Genomic DNA, 18,170 nt, shown 5'->3' with positions numbered 1-18,170 from the left:
CTAAGTGTCCACACGGTGGCAGCATATGTGCGCTTTTGGTTTCCTAATGCCTCCTGTTCTTTGGTACATTTTGGATTCTGGCGTTGAGCCTGGCTGGAGTAATCAACAGATCTGGGCACAGAGTAAACAGCGCTGTGTGGCCCCGTCTCTGCCGCCGCCACACAGGGTGCTGCTCAGCGTCAAAGACACGACTCCCACACCGACTCTTTAAACAGTTATTATTGTCGTCACAGTTATGTATAACTTCCCTCCAAACTGTTAATATAAAACTACGCGCACGAATTCACTCAGACGCACAAGGCCAAATATGAATATGGCGAAGGACACGCGTCTGATTTTTTCTCGGTTTCTTGCCTGTACGCAGTACTATGCGGTCACACTTCATCAGAGGGCTGCCAGTAAACTAATCAAGAAGTGTGTGTTTTCATTCAAAATAAGCTAGTGTTCGAGGTTAGTGAACATAGCCTCAAGTAAGCGGATCAGAAAGTTTGAAATCACATTCTGAAATAATTACAAATTACTTTTAAGCAACAGGCACAACCGCGATGCTGTCCACGTGCGGATGAACCGCTGGGGGCGCTATGACATTTTGCCAAATTCCTGATGCTCAAATGAAAAAAGTCGCAGTATTTGTCGTGTGTGATGTGTGTCAGGCCGTTGGAGGTGGATTGCTTGTGCTGAGCCAAAGGACCAGATACACTCAGAGCTTTCTTGTGTCCTTCGATTCAGGGCTCTGAAGCGCACATCCGCGCTGCCTGTCTGTATTTTTGGAATGTGCCGGAGAAAGGAAGCGCTAAGGTGGAGAGGCTGGTAAAGGAAAGGGGGAAAACAGACCGTTGCCACCCTTAAACGAACTCCGCTTCGTGTGGGGTTTAGGGCGTCTGTCACGCGAAAGATCGGATTGGGGTTTGATTTTTTTTCTATTCACTCAACACACCTCCCCTCACCCCCTCGTTCTCAAACACTCCGTCTGTCATAGTATTCGGAGAGCTGGTCGAGTGACGAGGACTTGGTAGCAGAGATGGAGAGAAGGTGAAGAGGGAAGAACGCATCGAATATCCTCTGCATGTCGAAGTTAAGGACTGATGTTACTGAAGCCTATTGTTAACACTACAGGCCATTTATATTATCGCCTATTTAAATGCGAATGCTGGCAGTTATTCCTCGATTGTTTTCATTTCGATTCTTCTCTTTAAACAATCCCAGTCTTTTCTCAAAATTTCAGTCCAGTACTGTACGTTGTTTGGACAGCGCGCTCGGCTATTTGATTACTTTTTAAGAATCTGTTCTAATCCTAAAGGGAAATACAAAAGGAATGCGCGGATCGTCCACTCTAAGGAAAATTTGCCTTTGTAATCCGGGGGAAGCGAAATGTTCGCCGTGGAAAAGGGGTCTGAGGAATGCGAAAACGGTGAGGACCTCTAAGTGTGCCTTCTAATGAGTGAAACGCGGAGAGGACAGGAACCACTTAAATCCTAAATAGTTCTCATAGCTTTCAATGTTCTGTTCTTCTGTCTACCCGAGAGAAAAAAGCGAATGACGATGGAGAGAAGAAATGGGAGAGCGTCCGCTTCGAGACTGTGAAGAGAAGGGCATAGCTGTTGCAGGGGAACCGTCTACGGTCCTAAATGAGCTTTTCCTAGAATAACTCAGGTTGACTGGGAGAGGCACGAGCCTGTGGCAGTGAAATCAGAAAGGGGAACTCTCACTCACATGATACGAACCTGGAGGAGTGATTTTCAGTCCTTACAGAGAAGCCGGTTTCGACGGAAAGGAAGCGCCTCATTTTGCTGTACACCATTTGGGCTCCTACAAGTTGGAAAAACTCACGTTTTCATTTTTAAATTCTTGTTTGCATGTGTTTTGGGGAGGGGGTGCTTCAATGCCCATGCGGGTGCCGAGGGCACGCTTTCTCTGCACTAACTGACGGATTTAGGCAACTTCACCCGACCTTTACGAAAGGGGCTTTGTCCGTCTGTTCATTTCCCCATCGCTTTGATGGGAGGCGAAAGACGGGGTTTTGGGGCGACAATGGTGTATCGAAAAGGTGCGAATGGATTGCGAATTCTGGTGGTATTCCTTGTGGATATGCTTGGAATCTCCGCCACCAACATGGAGCCCATATACTGGAACACTTTGAACAAAAGGTAGGTTATTTAATTGCTACACCATGGTGCACTGTGCGCGCCTTTACAGGCTTCGTGGTTCCAAATAACGGACATTATTTAGTCGGTGACAATGTATCTGCGCACATAAGTAGGCTCTTAATTCTCTGCGTGGCTTTGAGTGTTCGCGTTTTTAACGTGCGCAGTGATGGCACTGGAGCTCCCATTAAAGCAGTCACTGAAACAGCCACTCTCTGAAGCATCACTTTCTAACTGCTCATGGTGGAGACAGACGGTCTTTTTGGAATTCAACAGTTAAGCTATGCGTATTCATTTGCTGTGAATAAGACTGAAATGAGTTAGCAATATTTCTGAATTATGTTGGAATTATAAGTCTCGAAAGACCATACTAGATTCGTTAAGAAAATGGGGAATAACCAAACAGGCTAGTACCCTATTCTTAGCTTGTTATATATAGTAGTGGTCATATACAGCAGTCATATACAGCAGTTCAAGAGTGAAATGTTCCTAGCTGTGCTTAAAGGGTTTCTTTTAGTTGACCGAGTATTAACATAGCTAGGATAAATCGGTACATTTCTCATGTCAAAATCATGTTGTCTTGGAATATTTGTGTTCAGCTTTGGGGAAGCTCACTTTACAAACTTTGGAGCGGCCCTCTTGATTTGGTACGATATGAAATTCACACCGGTCAAGGTAACACTGACGTGGAAAGTCATCACGTGCAGGGTATCATGTCTTCCGCGGTATGAGCTACTGGTACATGCCCCGTGGTTTCACCTTTACTTAGACTATTACTTTCATATACCTGTATTGTCCTCGCGGGTAAATGGAATTTAATATCTCCTTAATGGTGGAATTTTCCAAAAATCTAGCCTTGTACAGCGTTTGTACGTATCTAATATTCTTTAAAACACCACGGTGAATCTCGAATGATCCGACAGTTAGACTTACTGCAATCGCAATCACATGTCATTTGTGTATCATGTGGTTCTGTCAGTAATTGGAGAGGAAGACATTTTAATGCACACAGCACAGGAGTGAAACAGTTGTGAATTATTGTTCTGTGTCGGTCGGCTATAATATTTGTTGGCAGACAGTTAATATTGGAGGTCGGGAGTGTGGTATTCCCCATAATATCTCTCTTCTGTCTAATACCACGTACATGTTTGTTCCTGTGACAAGAAAGCCAGTATGCACGTGGGCCACGAGAAGTTGTAGCTTTTAAATTAGCTACCGGGATTTGAGCGAGTGTCACAATTGTAATCACTTTTCCCATGAACTTTTTCTGAGATTTTGGACTCCCCAGACGCATGGAGTGGGTGTCCGGCTGACTCACACGACACAATTTTCTCTCACTAACAATAATGTTAATGTTTTGGATAATCCCGTTGTCAGCGATGTTTGAAGAAGCATTCCAGCTGTCAGCTTTCCCGTGCATTATAGAGGACATACTATAAGTATAATTGATAAAAATGGTTGCATCTACGTCGTTGTGCGGACTCTCCGACAGCCTGTGATGCACTGGGCAGCTCGGGAAGATTGATCGTGCTTCTGCATTTGATTTTCATTTTCAAAGATTTGTGTTTCCCCATATCTTTTATTGAAACAACCGTGTTGGTTCCTGTAATGTTTCGATGAAACCCCTGTGTACAGACGCGTTTTCTGCAACTCACCTGTCTGACGCTGTCCGCATAGCTGGTCAGCTGTGACTATGCCTGACTTCCTGTGTGCGCCACCCAGACTGGGGTCACCGCACCGCGTAAGATCTGCATCAGTCTCTGCTGTGATTTTTTTCTGACAGCACGGAGATTGTAAGTGTGTGTGTTCTGTTTGAGGTCTACAAAGTTGTCAAATTTGTCTTCCGCTCTCTGTGTCCAGATCTCTCCAATTCTCAAATACATGTTAAAATTCATTCTTTTTCTCTCCTCAGTTTTAAATATCTGTCTTAACTTTGTTCCTTTCAGCAGAAATCAGAAGAAATCAGTTGTGTACATTTTTGCAGGTAATAAGTTTGCTCAAAGAGAGAGAGAGAGAGAGACTAGAGAGTAGTTGTGATGGAGAGAGTGTGAGTCTGAGCTGTATTCCCTGCTCTGTCTGTCACACACATTAAATCTGATGTCCTTTTGGTAAAGGTCAGTGGGTTCTGGCGAGCAGCAGTGTGCCCGGCTCGGCGCGCGGTGCGGCCCTGACCCACCCTGCCCGCGTGTCTGTGTAAGACTCTGCCGAGCGAGCTCCTCACCCAGCTGTCACACACTGTTACGCCTGACGCGTGATTGGATGGCGTGGAGTTTTGAAGTTGTATCTGCTTTAAGGGTTTGGGAGGGGCTGAAGGAGCAGAGTTTTGACAAGCTAAAGGCAACGTTTTCTCCTCTGTAAATGACTATAAAGGGTTCGAGTGCAGTGTGCCTCTCTGTAGCACTTGATGATAAGTTGTAGTACAACACTCCCCCATGAACACACATTAAAAATGAATCTTCCTCTGCTCTTCAATGATTAATGAATTGCTGTCTAATTGGCTGGGGATAAAAGCCTGCTGAACTAGGCTAAGCGTTTCAAATTAAAAAAGAAATAAATAAATACAAAAAGAAAGAGAAAAGGAATAAGTAGAGGCAGAGACTGCAGACAATCAATCCTGGACCTGAAGTAAAACAGAGTTACTGTAACACTTTGATGCAGACAGACAGACAGACAGACATGGAGATGCTCAAAATACAGTCCTCCCAGAGAAGGGGAACAATGCAGACTCTCTGGGTCAAAAATTCTCACTAATCACCCATACTGCTCCACTCTTACTTATCACCTGTACTAATCTACTGTTTACTAATCACCCGTACTAATCCACATTTACTAATCACCCATACTGATCCACTGTTACTAATCACCATACTTACTAATCACTCATACTGATCCACTTTTACTAGTCACCTGTACTAATCCATTCTTACTAATCACCATACTAATCCACATTTACTAATCACTCATACTAATCCTCTGTTATTAATCACCATACTGATCTCTTGCTAATCACTTGTACTGATCCATTCTTACTAATCATCTGGAACTAATCCACTCTTATTAATCGCTTGTACTGATCTATTCTTACTAATTATCTGGAACTAATCCACTTTTACTAATCACCATGTCTAATCCAGTTTTCCTAATTACCATACCTAATCCACTCTTACTAATCACCATATCTAATCCAGTTTTACAAATCACCTGTACCGATCCACTCTTACCAATCTATCTTTAGTAATCCAGTCTAATTAATTGCCTTTATCAATACACTCAAAAGGGTGTGTGAGGGCAGTGTGATGTAATGATGAGAGACTATGTGTAGAATATGAAGGGTGTAGCTCTGAAATGTCACTGTATATAAACACACAGACAGAGAACTTCAATGCCCCGCCTCAACGAGGGCCATCTACAAGTTCTCGCAGTCCCACTGCAGGATGTGTTCTGTCTGCAGTTTCAGCTGTCAGACAGCATCGTGTTTACAGTCTGTGGGAAAGCAGGCGTGTGCTCAGAAGCAAGCAGACACTGGAGTGGGGAACAGTAGCGCAGAGCAGTGTGCTGCCAGGAGATGTGACCCAAAATGTCACGGCGTCGATTGGGTGGGATAAAGCCCAACATCGAAGGCCCTGTTCTCACCTTCTCACCTTTCATTCCTCCTGAGTCTGAAAGAGCAGCAGAGAGCAGCTCGCATCACCTGTGGCCTGTGTGCTGCCAATCCTCAGCGAAACGCTGTTAAACACTTCAACATGTGCGCTCGGACAGCAAGGGACGTGAGTGTTCGGGCAGCATTTAAGGCACTTTCTCACCCCTCACTCTCCCCTCCTCTCCTCTCTCTTTGTCCTCTCCCTGTAAAATGTGTTGAAGGGAAAAAAATGAAACGTTATTGGTTTTCTGGTTGGACAGATTCCAACACTGGGGGGGCTACATTTCATCCGTTTCACCCTCTCTCCTCCCCTCCCCTCTCCTTCCAACAAAAGAGCTCTCTCCAGTTAGAAGCAGAAATGCTGCTCCCTCTGTCAGACCTGAAATTATTCCCCCACTTACCTCCCCCCCACCACCTCAAACCAGTCTCTTCTTCTCCAAATCCCCTCTCTCTTTCACACTGATAACTTAATGCATTTTAAATTACTCTCTCCTTTAATCACAGTAAATGCTGTCAAACATTTGCAAAATTTCAATGAGCAAGTAAGCAATTTGAAGGAGTCCAAGCTGTAAAACACAGTTCCATTTCTAGAGCAGAATTTCTGATGAAAAGTCCCAATTGGAATGCAGAATTCCCTGCCTAATGCAAAATCCTACTAAGAATGCAGAATTCAATTTCCAATGCAAAACTCCAGTTAGGATGCATATTTCCATTTCCAATGCCAAATTCCATTTAGAATACAGAATTCAAGTTCTCAGGATGCGGTCCCTGATGAGTAACGCTCTGCCCACCTTCTCTGCCCCTCCATTTAACATCCTCCTCCTTTCTCTGCTCCTCTGTGTCCCTCTTTCTTTTTTTTCAGTGATCCTCCCTCCCTCTCTCTCTCCCTCCCTCTCTGCCTCTGCTGGCTCCCAGCTGCGCTGACATTCTGCAGTCACGGGAGAGACACAGATGGAGACGTTCTCTGTTGCTGAAATGAGCGCGTAGCTCTGCATCTCCCAGGAGCGGGTGTGTGTGTGTGTGTGTGTATACGCATGGTAGCACTCTGTCTCTCTGTCAGTGCTCAGGGTGCAACCGTGTGCAGAGCTGCTACTGATGGGCCGGGCTCTGGTGCTGCAGGCCAGCCTGCTGGACATCCCTGTCCAGCATGCGGAGCTGTGGAAGGACCGGCTGTGACGCGGTGACAGGGGGACAGCAGGTCCCGGTCTCTGACTCCACACCTCCACCCTCACGCTACCTGTCCCTGCCTCTGCGCACTTCCCGAGTGTGGGGGTGCTTTCTGCTCTGAGTGGGGGCGCCAGTCTCGGCTATTAAGCCAACAAGGCTGTCTGTGAGGAGATTAGACCTGTCCCTGTCTCCCCCTTCTCGCTCTCTCTCCTTCTCACAGGATTGAAACTGGCTTTATTAGAATGACAGCAGTTATCCAGCGCTGCCAAAGCGTTTAAAAACATGAACATATAAGACTCCCTGCCTCCCTCCCTCCCTCTCTGTCTGTCTCTCTCTCTCCCCCCCCCCTCTCTCTCTCTCTCTCTCTCTCCCTCCCTCCCTCTGTCTGTCTCTCTTCATCTCCTTTGGCAGAGTTAAATTTCAGTGGTGCTGTATTGGCATGGCTTTAAACAGCTGGCTGCACATTAGTGTGTTAGTGATTATGCGCAGTGTAATTATGGTCTTTAGTTTATTCAGTGTGTAGGCCCCTCAGGCACAGGCTCATCTGAACAGGGCGGGTGTAGGCAGGGCTCCACAGTCCACAGTCTGTTTCCCATCTCAGTCCTGCCCAGCCCATCCGAAATGGATTAAGCACTTTCACCAATGTGGAACGTGTGCGTAATGTGTCTTTATCTACTGCCATGGGGACATGGTGCACCCATCTGTTTCTCCCTTCCCTGTCTCAGAGTGATGGTCTCATGATCCCCCATGTCTCACGGTGATGACCTCACAATCGCTCCTTCCCATGTCTTACAATGACCTCGTGATCACGCCCTTCCATGCCTCACAGTCATGACCTCACACTCTCTCCCTTCACTGCCTCACAGTGATGACCCAACAGTCTCTCCCTCTACTGTCTCACAGTGATGACCTCACACTCTCTCCCTTCACTGCCTCACAGTGATGACCCAACAGTCTCTCCCTCTACTGTCTCACAGTGATGACCTCACCATCCCTCTGTTTATCTCTCTTTTCAGAATGGGCACCCTTCTCTTCCCCTCTCCCTCCCTTCTTCCTTCCATCAGAGAGTCTGTCACTCACTCTGCTTGTTAGACTGAACTACAAAAATAACAAAAACTTTCATTCCTGAGAGAGAGGTTGAGGGTGTTAGCAAGGGAAGCGAAAAAAGGAGAGTGAGAAGGAAAGAGGGTATCTCTCTCTTTCTCTCTCTCTCTCAGTCTAATGCATTTCCTCCCCACTGTTGCTCTGTTTTCCAAAAAACAAAGGGAGTTTATATTTTTAGATCTTTTCATGCTTCGTTTTTGCAGTGATTTGGGGCTGATTAGTCTTTTCTTGTGTATTTTGCTGTCTTTGGGGGGCAGTATTCCCCAGGTCTGTGTTTTCTGAGGACTGTTGGTTTATCACCAAACGCATTCACAACTTCAGAATAACATTTCACTCTCACCGGATTTACTCCTGAATCACTCTCAGGGCCTTTTTTATTTAATGTATTCCTAATGCAAATACTAGGCTCCGCACAGAGGAAGGCGATCATACCGGGGAGCGTTAGCGGAGTGTTTGGTTTAGGTTTGTGATGAGTCATGAGATGAAGCTGGGTGAGCGGTTTTGTGCCTTTGTCTGTGTTAGTCATGAGCCGTGGAAGGGGATGACAGCCGTGTGGCTGCCTCAGTGGGCAGAGAGAGGCTGCGATGCGGGAGCCCAGCAGGCCTTTCGGCACGCGCCCTGGGAAGGACACTCATCTCCTGTTTGAATTGCTTCAGAAAGCGTCCCTCTGTGTATGAATATGGATGCATTTATGAAGACGGATGAATGAGTCAGATTTATAGGTGTGTTCTGTGTCAGTTGCGCTGGGTGAGAGTGTATGCTAAGGAAATAAAATGTAAAATTTTGACCAATCGAAAGACGGACAGACATATCCGATCACGTGAGCCCGCTACTGAGGGTCCTTTGGAGGTTACCTTAACACCAAAGGCACAGAGTTTGATGGTTGACACAATCTGGACTCCAGCTCCCATCAGCCCACTGCTGATGACATCATCATCACTGCAGATCACCCAGGGGAGGAGAGGAGGGTGATCTGTAGCTCACAGAATGCAGACACCACAGCAGGAGTGCTGAACACAGGGACATGTACATACGCACACACACACACACACACACACACACACACACACAAACATGCACATGCAACATGCTCAGAGCCCTGCCGTCCAGCCCTCGGGGCGGCCATCCTCTTTGATCCTCCTTGTTAACTGAGATCCAGTAAGACCAGTTAAAAGCCCAGGCACTAAAGCGTGGTGGTCTGGTGAGCTGGAAGGCCAGGAATGGGCAGACACTTTCACAGAATGACAAACACACACACGTCATCTCATTAGTCACATGGTTAACCTAGTTAAGTTGTGACCCATCCTTGACCCCTCGTATCTGCACAGTGCCAGTGGATGCAGAGTGAGTCAGACGTGCAAAAATAGTGGTCTTCAGCGTGTGCTCTCGCGCCTGCACTGCTGTGCTAGCCAGCCCATTATGTGAGAGCTGTATGCTCTACGATCATGAGAGAACTGGACTGGAAACCTCAGCTACAGACAATACAGCAGTGTAAATCCAACGGAAATGGATGACGTATGGTTTAAAGTTTACTTTTTCCCTGTAAGGTCTAGGAAAAGGATTTTTTCCGCAAAGCATATGTTCCGGTGACACATGCTTTGTCAAAAAAAGTGAGAGGGTGGAAGTTGTTAATTCAATCCTCCCTCCCCACCTTGTGTTTGATAAAATTGGTGCAAGGCGTGGCTCTGGAGTAAGAGGGTGAGAGTTAACAGCAAACGGTCTGTTTCAGGCACCTTCTCACTGTTTCCCCTGTCATACAATGAATGATATCTTTTTCGCCGTGTTGAGTTTTTCCACATCTGTCATTTTTCTTCTCTCTTCGCCACCTCAAAATATCTCTCCCTCCGCTCTCCCTCTCTCTCTCCCTTTCTCCCTCTCTCTCAGACTGGGGTGTGAAGGAGTGCAGTCTCTCTCTCTCTCTCTCTCTCTCTCTCTCTCTCTCTCTCTCTCTCTCTCTCTCTCTCTCTCTCTCTCTCTTTGTCGGTCGTTAGTCTACTGTGACGGGAAGAAAGGAGAAAATCTTCCGTCAGATAAGGGGCAGAAAATGGACCATTCAGGAAATCGAAAGTGTGTGTGTTTGTGTGTGAATGTGTGTGTGAGTGTGTCTTTTCATGCGTGCGCCTGTGTGAGTGAGAGAACCCATACAGATAGAGACAGAGCAGCTACCACAGAGCTTATTTTAGCATATTTTCAGTTCAGTTTATTCCTCCTTTTACCAAGATCTTAAGTAATTTGCTCCTCTCAACAACTGATTTAGGATCAGCTTAACCAGGCCATAACCATAACCCCAACTCCCAACAACTGATTCAGGACTTACCAAACCGTAATTAAAATTGCAGCTATTCTAGGAGCAGAGCTTAAATAGACCTGGGGACACAGTGCTCCCCCAGTGGGCACTCTCCTCTGTTGCTTGGGGGTGGGTAGGTAACAGCGGCCTTAAAGGGACAGGATGATACTTCTAGTGTTTCCTCTTGCCATCAGCCCAGTTATTTTTCGTGATTGCCCAGACAATTCTGCTGTGCTGTGAAGAGACCCTTTACCAACTGCTGTAGCACACTCCCAGGTTCTAGGTGTCTCTCTGTTCTCTAAGCTGAAATATGTGTGCAGAGTTAAAGGAGAGGAATCACTTCAGTTGTGAGTTGTGTAGATGTGTCAGAATGATTAAAATTAAAACATATTAGTGTGTTTTAATATATGTCCTCTCAATATCTCATTACAATTAAATTTAGAAGCATTTAATGAATAAATGTTCTTTTTTCGACTCATGCATTATTCATGGCTGAAGCAGTGCTTTGGTTTTGGCAGATTGATTCCCACAGGGTGGACTCAGGAGCCCAGACTGGTGGAATATCAGATAGCCCCTCTGAATACAGCGCTGGTTGCTCTAATTCTCTGTTCATACTCTTTTATATCTGTTGTCATTGTAGCTGAGTGTAAGATTGCTCCGGCACATTTACTGCGAGTCCCTCAGTTTGGCAGGTGCTGTGGGGGTCTGAATACTGGGGAGTGTGTGGAGCTTGAGCTGGACCCACAGGACTGCTGATATGCTAAAGCAGCAGGCAGACCCAGCCAGGTGATCGGACCCCTCTTCTTGCTGCAGGTTTAAGGACGACAGGGGCTACGTGCTGTACCCCCAGATCGGAGACCGGCTGGACCTCATCTGCCCCGCCTCAGACCCCCCCGGGCCCCGGGCCCCTCCCGAATACGAGTACTACAAGCTGTACCTGGTGTCGTCGCGGGAGCAGGCCGACAGGTGCGAGGTGATGGGCGCGCCCAACCTGCTGCTCACCTGCGACAAGCCCAACAGCGACATGCGCTTCACCATCAAGTTCCAGGAGTTCTCCCCTAACCTGTGGGGCCACGAGTTCCACACGCTGAGGGACTACTACATCATCGGTGAGGCCGCACGCACGGGAGCGTGAGGTGCAAATGCACCACTGTGGGTCAATGTGCGTATTTGTGTGTGTTTTTGTTTGTGTTTGTGTTTGTGTGAGTATATGAGAGACCTGTTTGTTAACTTGTTTAGCGTGTCTGAAATGAGCTGGAACAGTGAGACAGGAGACTCCTATTTTATAGTGTTGCATTAAGAGGAGTCTCTTATATTCGATTGTTGCTTTTAATAGGAGACTCCTGTATGTCATTGTTGCATTAAGAGGAGACTCCTGTTTTAAGATGTTGCACTAAGGAGTCTCATTTTTGATTGTTGCATTAAGAAGAGAGTCCTGTTTTAAGATGTTGCATTAAGAGGAGTCTCTTATATTATGTATTTGATTATTGCATTAAGGTTGTGAGCAGTATCTTAGTTTTTATTGGTGTCTGGCATGGGCCCAGCTGTGAGCCTTCACACCCAGGCTGCAACTCAAACCAATTGTTTATAGCCAAGGCTAAGACATGCCTTTAGTAGCTCCAGTGTAGAGCTGCTGTAGGTCTGTAGCACTGTAGTGTTTTAGCAGTAGTAGCAGCAGTGCAGTGTGGTGGAGTGTCTGCTCAGAAGGTGACATAAGGACAAAATCAGGCTTGTGGTGTCTCTTTGCTGCTGTGTGATTGGACAGGGCTGCAGTTTGAGGTCTGCAGGGGGTCGACCTCTGTTACATGATCAGTGAACACCCTGACTCCTCCTCTTCCTGTTTCCTTATTGGTAGTGCGCGGGCACACACGCACACACACACACGCACAGAGGACTGGATTAGAAGCAGAGAGTGGGTCTGGTCTGGCCCAGTCTCAGGAAGTCTACATTGCAGTCAGTAAGAAAAAGGATCAGCCATTCACCATTTATTATCCTCAGTTGCACTCCACTACAAAGATCTGACCCATTTATGCAAAACATGAATCAATCGCCAATGTGTCAAACAGTGTGTGTGCTTGTGTGCGTGTGAGTATGTGGGTGTATGTACATATGTGTGTGTGTGTCTGAGTATGTGGGTGTGTGCACATATGTGCGTGTGTGTCTGAGTATGTGGGTGTGTGCACATATGTGTGAGTGTGTGCATGTGAGTATGTGGGTGTGTGCACATGTGCGTGAGTGTGTGTGTGTGTGAGTATGTGGGTGTTTGCACGTATGTGTGCGTGTGAATATGTGAGTGTGTGCGTGTGAGTACTTGTGTGGTAAGTGGGGCTATGCATTCAGTGTGATTAAGAGAAAGTGACAAGTCGCTGCCCTGATCTAGGTCAACTGTCAAAGCTTTACTGCTGTGTGCGTGTGTGTGTGTGTGTGTGTGTGTGTGTGTGTGTGTGTGCAAGAGTCCCAGACTTATTGGATTGGGAGAGTCCAACAAAACTTGCCTGATTGCTTGAACTAGCAACTCTCACACACACACACATACAGACACATGAATTACCACTGCCTCCATTGGTCCCAGACCTTTGCTGTTAGTGTGAAGGATTAAATCTGATCTATTACAGCAAATGGGAGCATGCTGGATCCTCCCGCTTGAATCAGTCTCCTAATTAGTCTGTTAATGACCTGCAGTAAACCCAGATTTCAGGGGTGGTGCTGGGAGACCCTGGAGGAGGCGTGTAGTACACTCCATCAGAGTGCTATTAGAGAAGATCAGCAGATGGGAAAGGCTCTATAAATATGTAATAACAGATGTATAGTGAAAATAATGATGGTGCACACTAATAACAATCACCTTCCAGTGATCTAAATGTGTCTGTCTGAATTTAAAATGAAGCCTGCTGAATCTGGATTCCATATTTGTGCATTTCTGTTACGTTGCTGTGCATTAGTGTTACGATGTGTTTTTGCCACAGCTAGCCGGCTGGACTGCGCCGGTCTTCAGCATTGAAGTATGTTGATCTTATGAGTGGAGATTCACCAGCAGAAAAAGGGCCAGCTGTAGCGAGCCCTACTGCTGCTGCTTGGAAACGTGTCAGGAAGGGTTTTGGAGGCGATTACATCATAAACACAATTCCTCTCACTCTGGCAGATTGTTCTGCATTTTTAATGATTATTAAAAACTTGGCAGATGTTCGCTATGCAGAGAATGAATCATCTCTCAACAGAGACAAATCGGCCACAAATCACTTTGTGTGCATGTGTGTGCATGTGTGCGGGAATGTGTGCGTGTGTGTGTGTGTGTGTGTGTGTGTGTGCGCGCGCGCATGTGTTTGCCAGCAGTATTGTACCCTAATCTGTATATTTCAGTTCTTGTCTTCTCTTCCATCTATCAGTCTGTTTCTTACAACTGAATCCTGACCCAGAAAAGCTCCCTGATTCCAGCAGTAGATAGAAGCTCTTTATCTTTCATTTCTCATTTCACTTTCTTCATTTACAATCCTGCATATGCACAGTCTCCCTGCCATTCCATCTCTCCATCTCTCACTCACCCTCTCTGTCTCTCTCAGACTGACCCACTTTTTTCTCCATCCCTTCTTCCTTTCCTCTGCCCCTGCGCCTGTGTGTTGGAGCAGATGGAGGGTGAGGAGAGCAGTGGGGTTTTCTGAGCGTTATGGCAGTGTTGCAGCGTTGTTAATCTGTTATTTTAAAGCAGTGCGGGATACCGGAATGTGGAGCAGAGCAGAAACTGTGGGTGTAATGCAAAGAGCCCCGTTTGCACAGGTGCAGTAGCCGTCCCACAGACAGGTGTTGGTTGCGCAGGTAGACCTCCATGGGTAAGCTCCATGTTCAGCCAGGATGTGAGGTGTGCCACAACAGTGTGTTAATTACAGAGTCCTGCAGCTCTCTGAACTAGACAGCATGTGAGACAGGCTTAAAAACACCAGAGGCAGATAGATGGAGGACAGAGAAAGGGGTGAAGAGGGAGAAAGAGAGAGAGATAGAGAGGGAGATTGAGAGAGGGAAGGAGAGAAGAAAGGAGGGAGGGACAGAGATGGAGAAGGAGAGATGGAGAGAGGGAAGGAGGGAGACAAAGAAAGGGATGGAGAGGGAGGTAGAGGGAGGGAGAGAGGGATCGGGAGAGGGAGAAAGTAGTGGGTGGATGAGTAAGGGAGCATGATTCACTGTTGAGACGGGCCCCTTGCATCATCCTGCCGTGTTTTTCAGGGGGAAGAAATAAAAGTGAGCGCAAGTCCGGCAGGAAGCCAGCGTGCTGTCGTTTTGTGTCAGGCACATCTGCGAGCAGCCTGCAGTGTCAGGACCCAGCGTGTGATTGCTGAGGACGGGCGGGGGGGCTGCAGGGGCGACGCTGAGATGGGTGCTGAGTTAATGGGGCCATTCTCTCCTGAATCAGTGAGCCGGAGAAAGAGGAGGCAGGAGACAGGGGGGAGAGAGCTAGTCATTACTGACCCATATCACAGGGGCCAGGCCAAGCCGGCAGGGGGTTCTGCCAGTGAGATACTGATCCAGGATCAGGGGGCTTACATGCCCAGGAGGGCACCCCCATCGTGACTGAAACTCTGGTCCTGCACAGAGAGAGGCCAGGTACATGCCATGATTTCCATCTTTAACACACCACTGCCCTGCTCCTGGCAAGAAAGCAGCCATTCTCATTGGTGGATGCTGCTACTTGCTGGTAGCACATTCTCATTGGTTGATGTTCTCACGCTCAGACTCTGCTATGACTCCACAAGCATTCAGATTCTGCTATGATTCCAGCTGCACTCAGACTCTGCTATGACTCCACAAGCATTCAGATTCTGCTATGATTCCAGCTGCACTCAGACTCTGCTATGCCTCAGACTTACAAATATTAATCAAGAAAGGATGCTGGTTTAAATCTCCTGTAGTGGAGTGGGTTTTTATCCCAGGTCAGCCCAGATCAGTTAGAACACAAATCAGCTAAAGCCTATGGGCAAGAGAGAGGCACAGACATGCACATACATACTGTTTTGCACCATACCTCCTGTGCTATTGTCTTGTAAATTTTAAATTCTTTTTTAAATTACTTTTAAATTCAGCTTGTTTCTTTGGGTTTACTCATGAATACCAGCCTAATTGTGCCGTACATTTTTCTGTCTGAACTTTGCATGCAGGGTATCAGTCAGGTGTCTGTTCAAGCGAAATATACACACTTCACAGAGAGCATTTACTTCATTACAGAATCACATATTCTCTTGACTGGGAATTTGATGAGTCTTGCTTTCTCTCTCTTTCACGTTACTGAAATTACCTAAAGAACATTTCTTCAGACCCAAGTAATGCTGTGTGCTGCGTGTTTTGTTCCTAATGTAAAATTTTGTCTGTTTCCTTTTGGGACTGATGTTCTCTCTCCCTGTTTCTGCCCCTCCCTCTCTCTCTCTTTCTCTCTTACTCTCTCCCCCTCTCTCCCTTTCGTCCCCCTCTTCCTCCCTCCTCTGTTCAGCAACTTCTGATGGGACACGGCAGGGTTTGGACAGCATGAGGGGGGGTGTGTGTGTCACTCGCGGGATGAAGGTGGTGCTGAAAGTGGGGCAGAGTGAGTATTAGCTCTTCCTCTTCCTCTTCCTCTTCGTCACGTTCCTTCCCCCTGGTGATGAGCTTGCTGGGAGCTATGGAGACACTTACACACACTCTCTCTTACACACGTTATCTCTCACACAAACACATACACTTACATACATACACACACACTAACACACATACACAGACACACACACACACACACACACACACACACACACAAACACGCACACACACACACACACACACACACACACACACACACACACACACACACACACACACACACACACACACCTTTGTGTTTGTTGCCTGGAGGAGTGTGTGAATGTGTGTGTCACCCCGCAGCTCCCTATGGGCTTCCCCCGAAACCCCCCAAACCGGACCAGAACTCGGGGCACCCCAGGACCACAGGTAGTAGGGGAGGGTGTGGACCAGCTGGCTTTTCCCTCAGTTCTCTGCCCTCTGCTTTGGCCACAGACTGATTTATTATTCAGCTTTTAACTCCCACTCCTGTCCTCATCTCCCTCCCTTTTTCCCTCTCTTATCGTTCTCACTCTCTCTCCCTCTCTTCCTTCACTCTCTTCCTTCACTCTACCCCCTCTTTACCCCCTCCCTCTCTCTTGCTCTGCCTCCCTTTCCCTCTGTTTTCCTCTTTCTCTCTCTCCATCTGTCTCTCTCACCCTCCTTGTCTGCCCCTCCCTCTCGCTCTCCCTCTCCTTCAGACTGAAATAGAATGTGTCTCATGCTGTAGCTATGTAGTGCCTGGGTACCTGCAGTATGCTATGATAAGGGTCAGGGCTAGACAGAGGGAGAGAGGGGGGTTAAAAAGGGAGAGGAGGAGAGAGAGGGGTAAGTAGAGGGTGGAGATGAATTGGGGGCGTGGGTGGAGTAGACCAAAGACTGTAGCACAAGATGAGACAAGCTGTGGCAAAAAATAGCAATGTTAGCGATGTAAAGTGGGACTGCTGAGAAAACAGAGTGGAGGGGGCCATGTCCCCTCTGTACCTCTACAGGGAAGGACACAGCTGCTGCCAATGTCATATTATCAGTGAATGCACCAATACTCAAGCATCTTCATTATATCTTACCAGTGAATTCAGCACTGATTGAATGCACTTATTGAATGCATTCTATTGTATCATATGTGCCCAATGATTCTACCAGCATTCGCTGGACTACATTGCATTTTATCAGTGAAGCAACCAGTACTCACTGGATCGCAGAGTTTCAAAGGGGATGTTAATGCTGTTGATCCAATCTGGTGTCCAAGCAGGGAGATGAGAGAGAGAGAATGAGAAAGAAATGTGAGAGTGCAAAAGAGAGAGAGGGACCGAGGGAGAGTGTAGAGAGAAGAACAGAAGAGCTGAATTATGCAGTGACGCTGCAGTGTTACAAAGAAGGCGCCTTATACTGACACGGTCTCTCTCTCTCTAGGGCCTGCTGGGAATGCTACCTACCCCCAGGCGCCGGGCGGGGCCGATGGAGGGCTGGGGGGCGGGCCGCTGCCACTCTCCAACATCGCGATGATTGCGGGAGGGGCGGGGGGCGTGGCCCTCCTCCTGCTGGTGATGGTGGTGGTGGGCGTGGTTTGGTGCCGCCGACGTCACGCCAAGCGCTCGGAGACGCACCACCCGCCCGTGTCCCTGTCCCTCACCAGCCCCAAGAGGGGCAGCGGCGGGGGCGGGGGCGCGGCCGGCGGCGGCAACAGCAACGGCTCCGAGCCCAGTGACATCATCATCCCGCTGCGGACCTCTGACTCCGCCTACTGCCCGCACTACGAGAAGGTGAGCGGGGACTACGGCCACCCCGTCTACATCGTGCAGGAGATGCCCCCACAGAGCCCTGCCAACATCTACTACAAAGTATGAGAGCAAGAGACACACACACACACCCACACCCACACACACACACACACACACACACACTCTCACACACACACACACACACACACACACACACACACACACACTCACACACACACACACACACACACACACACACACACACACACACACACACGCACACACACACACACACACACACACACTCACACACACGCACACACACACACATTCACACCCACACACACACACACATACACACAAACACACACACACTCACACCCACACATGACTGCACTGGAGCGGACTGCACCATTAGACCAGCCCAGTACCCTGGTTACAGTGACTCAGACCAGCCAAGTACCATGGTTACAGTGACCTTGGAAACGGTTCAAATCATAGAACTATGGGGCAGGGCAGGGCGGGGCAGT

The 18,170-nt window shown here is 47.6% G+C and overlaps 1 protein-coding gene across 1 annotated transcript; it reads left to right on the top strand.

The window, feature by feature from the left end:
• Positions 1–643: 643 nt before the first annotated feature.
• LOC118775073 (ephrin-B3-like) lies at positions 644–17,829 on the top strand. Its single transcript, XM_036524782.1, has 5 exons — positions 644–2,147; positions 11,156–11,451; positions 15,819–15,911; positions 16,244–16,309; positions 17,333–17,829. The coding sequence occupies exons 1-5, from the start codon at positions 1,999–2,001 to the stop codon at positions 17,764–17,766; spliced, it is 1,038 nt and encodes a 345-aa protein (XP_036380675.1). The 5' UTR covers positions 644–1,998; the 3' UTR covers positions 17,767–17,829.
• Positions 17,830–18,170: the final 341 nt, after the last annotated feature.

The sequence above is a fragment of the Megalops cyprinoides genome, chromosome 3, assembly GCF_013368585.1.
Source record: "Megalops cyprinoides isolate fMegCyp1 chromosome 3, fMegCyp1.pri, whole genome shotgun sequence".
Taxonomy (NCBI): domain Eukaryota; kingdom Metazoa; phylum Chordata; class Actinopteri; order Elopiformes; family Megalopidae; genus Megalops; species Megalops cyprinoides.
Note: the sequence above shows the minus strand (reverse complement) of the source record. Positions and strands in the feature narration are given on the sequence as shown.

Bases quoted from the DNA above. Each gene is read 5' to 3' on its own strand.
- LOC118775073 (XM_036524782.1), top strand. From the start codon at position 1,999: ATGGGAGGCGAAAGACGGGGTTTTGGGGCGACAATGGTGTATCGAAAA. The intron at 11,452-15,818 runs GTGAGGCCGCAC...TCCTCTGTTCAG, and splicing joins GAGGGACTACTACATCATCG to CAACTTCTGATGGGACACGG. The intron at 15,912-16,243 runs GTGAGTATTAGC...GTCACCCCGCAG, and splicing joins GGTGCTGAAAGTGGGGCAGA to CTCCCTATGGGCTTCCCCCG.